This window comes from Lactuca saligna, chromosome 5, assembly GCF_052625555.1.
Source record: "Lactuca saligna cultivar CGN05327 chromosome 5, ASM5262555v1, whole genome shotgun sequence".
Lineage (NCBI taxonomy): Eukaryota > Viridiplantae > Streptophyta > Magnoliopsida > Asterales > Asteraceae > Lactuca > Lactuca saligna.
Window position 1 is genome coordinate 18,726,193 of NC_136421.1, and position 4,756 is coordinate 18,730,948.

General features: G+C 33.6%; 1 protein-coding gene across 2 annotated transcripts; it reads left to right on the top strand.

The window, feature by feature from the left end:
- The first annotated feature begins 760 nt into the window (after nt 1-760).
- Nucleotides 761-4,189, top strand: LOC144998825 (CBS domain-containing protein CBSCBSPB1-like). Of its 2 annotated transcripts, XM_078958561.1 has the most exons (14): nt 761-1,060; nt 1,152-1,322; nt 1,562-1,730; nt 1,835-2,138; nt 2,217-2,295; nt 2,395-2,508; nt 2,593-2,659; nt 2,758-2,863; nt 2,959-3,017; nt 3,086-3,225; nt 3,299-3,432; nt 3,499-3,584; nt 3,737-3,826; nt 3,911-4,188. In XM_078958561.1, the coding sequence occupies exons 2-14, from the start codon at nt 1,189-1,191 to the stop codon at nt 4,085-4,087; spliced, it is 1,659 nt and encodes a 552-aa protein (XP_078814687.1). In that variant the 5' UTR covers nt 761-1,060; nt 1,152-1,188; the 3' UTR covers nt 4,088-4,188. The 2 variants fall into 2 exon arrangements, with proteins under 2 accessions (XP_078814687.1, XP_078814688.1); XM_078958562.1 differs by lacking the exon at nt 761-1,060 and having other exon boundaries at nt 1,184-1,322; nt 3,911-4,189.
- The last annotated feature ends 567 nt before the right edge of the window (nt 4,190-4,756 follow it).

Below are 4,756 nucleotides of genomic sequence, written 5' to 3' on the forward strand. Positions count from 1 at the left end.
GTCTTATTGTGTATATGATTAGTGTGGGGAGTTCCAGTATCGAGAACTCGTGTGTAAGATTTGTCTTTTTGTAGATTGAAGTGAGTCTTCTCATTATACTATGTAGGATGCTAAGTGTCTTTGTGATTATTATATATATATATATATATATATATATATATATATATATATATATATATATATATATATATTGGGTTGGGCCCATTTGCATGGTTGGGTTGGGCCAATTTGTATGTCGAGCTGGTCTATTGTATGGTATGTGGTATTTTAGGAAACTTACTAAATTTTATGCTTACAATTTATGGTTTAATATTTTTCAGGTACTTCCAGTTTTAAAGGGAAAAGTCTGGCTTACCATCCCATGATGACTTTTTTTTCCTGTATTGGTTACTTTTGAGATATTCTAATATTTGAAAATATGTTTATACTATGCTTGATTTTTGGGACAATTGATTGTATGACTCGATGTTTAAAATGAAAATTTCTTTTAATTTTTTTGAAGTTAAATGTTAATTCATTTGTAGTAATAAGCCTGTACTTGTATTTTAAGCAATTGTGACTTTTGGGAAAGTGGAAAGTTCATATTTATATTATGAAAATCGATGTTTCATGAACATGCCAAAAGCTAACATAAACTAACCATGTTCCCAAAGAAAACAATTAAAATAAGTAAATCGTGTGCACAAATCAGAGAAAGTCAATGGATGTGTACGTGTGTAACAAAGTCAATAAATATATAACGACGGAATCCCCAATGGAATTGAAACATAAAGCGCCTTTAATTTCTTCGTTATTTGAATGAAATCAGAACAAAATTCTGCGCCATGGCCATCTTTTAATCATAACCAATTTGATTCTTCAGTCCTAAAAACTTCTCTTCAATTCCCAAATTTCCATCTCCCAATTAACGATCCAAGAGATTTCGCTGGTCGGGTTGCATTTTCCTGGAAAATTCACCTTTGATTTTCCCGGAAAATATTTTCTTCCGATCAGAAAATTCAATCACCTTCACCCCCTTCAATTTCTTTGATTCTCGTCGAAGTTGATAGCCCGATATCAGGTAATTATCGTTTTTAGTAAATTCGTCGTGTGATCGTTTTTTTTTTATATATATATTTATGACATTTGTTGGTTGATGCGATTTCATGTAGGGCAAGAAGAGAGGAATTTGATTGGTAGCTCGTGAAGATGAGTTCTAATCATGGAAGTTCTTCTTCCAGGAGAAGTGCGTCATTGACATCTTCATCTTCTCGGAAGAAACCATCTGAAAACGGAAATCCTGATTCTGGCCGCACATCTCTCACGAATTCTCGTTCATCCGTGTATGACATTCGATCTATGTATTCTGACTGATTCGTTTTCTCCATTTCTTAATATGCATGTCAATTACATATACCGATCAAAACCATAATGATGATGTTTGCTCGATTTAGCATAGACATCAATTGTAATCGATAACGATCAATGAAACATTGCCTCGTTATTTTGATTATGCATGCAAATGGAGGAAATACAGATAAACTTTCATCAAAAAACCTAACATCGACATTCATTCGAACAGGGGATCAACAGGAGAACATACAGTGAAGCGATTGCGCCTAACAAAGGCCCTAACAGTACCTGAAACCACAACTATCTATGAAGCTTGTTGTCGGATGGCTGCTCGAAGAGCTGATGCTCTTTTACTCACTGATTCAAGCGCGTTACTTAGCGGCATATTGACAGACAAGGTTCGTCTTGAATAGTTGAATCACTTACCCTGTTTCAGAACATTGATCGATACATCAGATTAGAATAAAGTTTCCATAATCACCCTTTTTTTTGGTGCTCGAAGGATATTGCAACAAGAGTGATTGCTCATGAGATTGATTTTATGAACACACCAGTCTCAAAGGTGATGACGAAGAACCCAATCTATGTGTTGTCAGATACTCTTGCAGTGGAAGCCCTGCAAAAGATGGTGCAAGGAAAATTTCGACACTTGCCTGTTGTAGAGAATGGCGAGGTTATTGCTTTACTTGACATAGCAAAATGCTTATATGATGCCATTGCTCGTATGGAAAAGGCAGCTGAAAAGGGAAAAGCCATAGCAGCTGCTGTTGAAGGTGTTGAAAAGCACTGGGGTACTACTTTACCTGGTAAACTAACTATTTCTTTTTACTTTTTACCAGTCTTTATACAGTAAAAAGTTACATTTTTACTCGTCATTTTTACAGGTCCTAACACGTTTGTGGAAACACTCAAAGAGCAAATGTTTAAGCCTGCATTGTCTACCATTATCTCGGACAATTCAAAGTAGGTAATACCTTTAAATATTTATTTATTTATAAGTACTACTAATCTATCTTTATAATTTCCAAAATATAATCCAAATCACGTTTATTCCTCACACAGGATTGTGACTGTTTCCCCCTTCGACACAGTGGTAATGGTAACAAAAAAGATGCTTGAGTTTCGTATTAGCTCTGCAATTGTAACAGTTGATAACAAGCCTCGAGGGATTCTAACGTGAGTGTTTCTAGATTATTTACTGTAATTCAGTAAACATTTGTTTTTTTAACAAACTGTAAATTATGTTTTGTGCGATATAAGCTCAAATGATATCTTAACGCGGGTGATAGCACAAGATCTTCCCGCTGAATCAACCTTAGTGGAGAAGGTATGGACAATGGTCAATGGACCCCTTTTCTTTTATTCATCACAATATTTTATCTACTTAGGTTTTGTTTCTTACTGTATAATTAATTGATTATGTAGGTAATGACTCCAAATCCAGAATGTGCTACAATCGATACACCAATTGTCGATGCGTTGCATACGATGCACGATGGGAAGTTTTTACATCTTCCTGTTGTTGATAGAGGTAAAACTATTTTTCATGTTTTGATTTATACATTAAATAAATACAAAAAAAGTTTGAATATGTAAAAGTGAGGAATGGTTTGATCATTGATGCAGATGGATATGTTGTTTCGATTGTTGATGTACTCCACATCACTCATGCAGCAATAGCCACAGTAAGTGAAATGATTATGCTACATCGATAAAATATATATTTTTTATCTCATATTCATTTAATTACTAGGTGGGAAATGCTACTGGAGTTAATAATAATAATAATAATAATAATAATAATAATAATGAGGGAGGAAGTTCAATGATGCAGAAGTTTTGGGACTCTGCAATGACATTAACGCCAATAGAGGATGAGGATGAAACAAAAAGGTTATTTATTTATTTATTTATTTGATAAAAATGAATTAATTTTGGTAAAGTAAATTGTGGTTGTGAACTGCAGTGAGAATTCCTTGAAACTAACTTCAGAAGCAGGAGACACTGTAAAATCTGTTGGTTATCCTTCATCGACTCTTCCCAATTCATTTGCTTTCAAAATCCAAGACAAGAGGGGTCGAATGCATAGATTCATCTGTGGTATGCATGAATTTTTTTTTTATATACTAATAAATTGTAAAAATTCGTTATTACTTGTTGTGTCAGATGCTCGAAGCTTGACAGATGTTATAACTGCAATACTTCAGAGAGTAGGGGGTGAGATCGACCGCAACAACCTCCCACAGATTCTGGTACTTTCATTTACTTTGAAAAATCAATCCAATTATAGCAATGTTATTTAAATACAAAATAAATTTCAAATTAAAGTACGATACTATAATTGGGTAGCTTTTCAAATAAGAAAAAATTGATTGTTATGGTTTTTTACGAAATTTGTATGTAGTATGAAGATGAAGACGGGGACAAAGTCGTACTTTCGACAGACCATGATCTTGTTGCGGCTGTAGAACATGCACGATTGGCTGGTTGGAAGGTATGTTTGGTCTTCTTCAAAGCTAATATTTGACTACTACCGTTTGGGTTGTATGTGAAAAAAGACGTGAATGCCCTGGTGTAGGGATTGAAGTTGCATCTAGAATATTCAAGATCATCATCAGGAGGAGGAGGAGGGGGGAGGAGGGAGGGGGTTGTTGAAGCGGATGCATGGGCTTCTGCATACAGTGCTGCTGCAGCTGGAGCTGCCTTAGTAGCGGGACTAGGCGTATTAGCGTTCTTGAGAAGATCTGGTAACTAAACAAGATGGATGACTTGGAGGGGGCAATTTCGTCATTCTATCTCTATCTCCACTTTTGTGCCATACATTAACATATATATATATATATATATATATATATATATATATATATATTTAAAAGAAAAAGGAAAACAAAAGTCTCAATTCTTTTGAGCTAACTTTATATATATATATATATATATATATATATATATATATATATATATATAATATACTTGGGATTTCATGAATGCATTTATGGTGTTTGATGATTGAAATGAAAAATGCCATTTTGATTTTTTTTTACCAAGCTTCTTATGAGAAAAGAAATAAAGTGAGTCGAGTCCCGTATAATAAACAGACACTAAGAGGGTGTTTGGCTTAGTTTTTGTGGGGCAAAAGTACTTCTTGTAAAAGAACTTTTTGTAAAAGGACTTTTTACAAAAGTTTTTTTTTTAAATGTGTTTGGATTAGTTTTTGAAGGGAAAAAATAAAAAGTTAAAGTGTTTTGTTTGATTTTTACATGCAAAATGACTAAAAATGACATGTTTACATATTTATTGGGGGTAGATGGAGATATAAAAGTAATTTTAATGTTTAACACTGTTGAAAAGTTGCAAAAGTCATGATTTTGTGACTTTTCAAAAAAACCAAATTTACTCTATGGGAAAAGTCATTTTGAAAAGTCCT

Bases quoted from the DNA above. Each gene is read 5' to 3' on its own strand.
- LOC144998825 (XM_078958561.1), top strand. From the start codon at position 1,189: ATGAGTTCTAATCATGGAAGTTCTTCTTCCAGGAGAAGTGCGTCATTG. The intron at 3,018-3,085 runs GTAAGTGAAATG...TTTAATTACTAG, and splicing joins CTCATGCAGCAATAGCCACA to GTGGGAAATGCTACTGGAGT. The intron at 3,433-3,498 runs GTATGCATGAAT...TTGTTGTGTCAG, and splicing joins AATGCATAGATTCATCTGTG to ATGCTCGAAGCTTGACAGAT.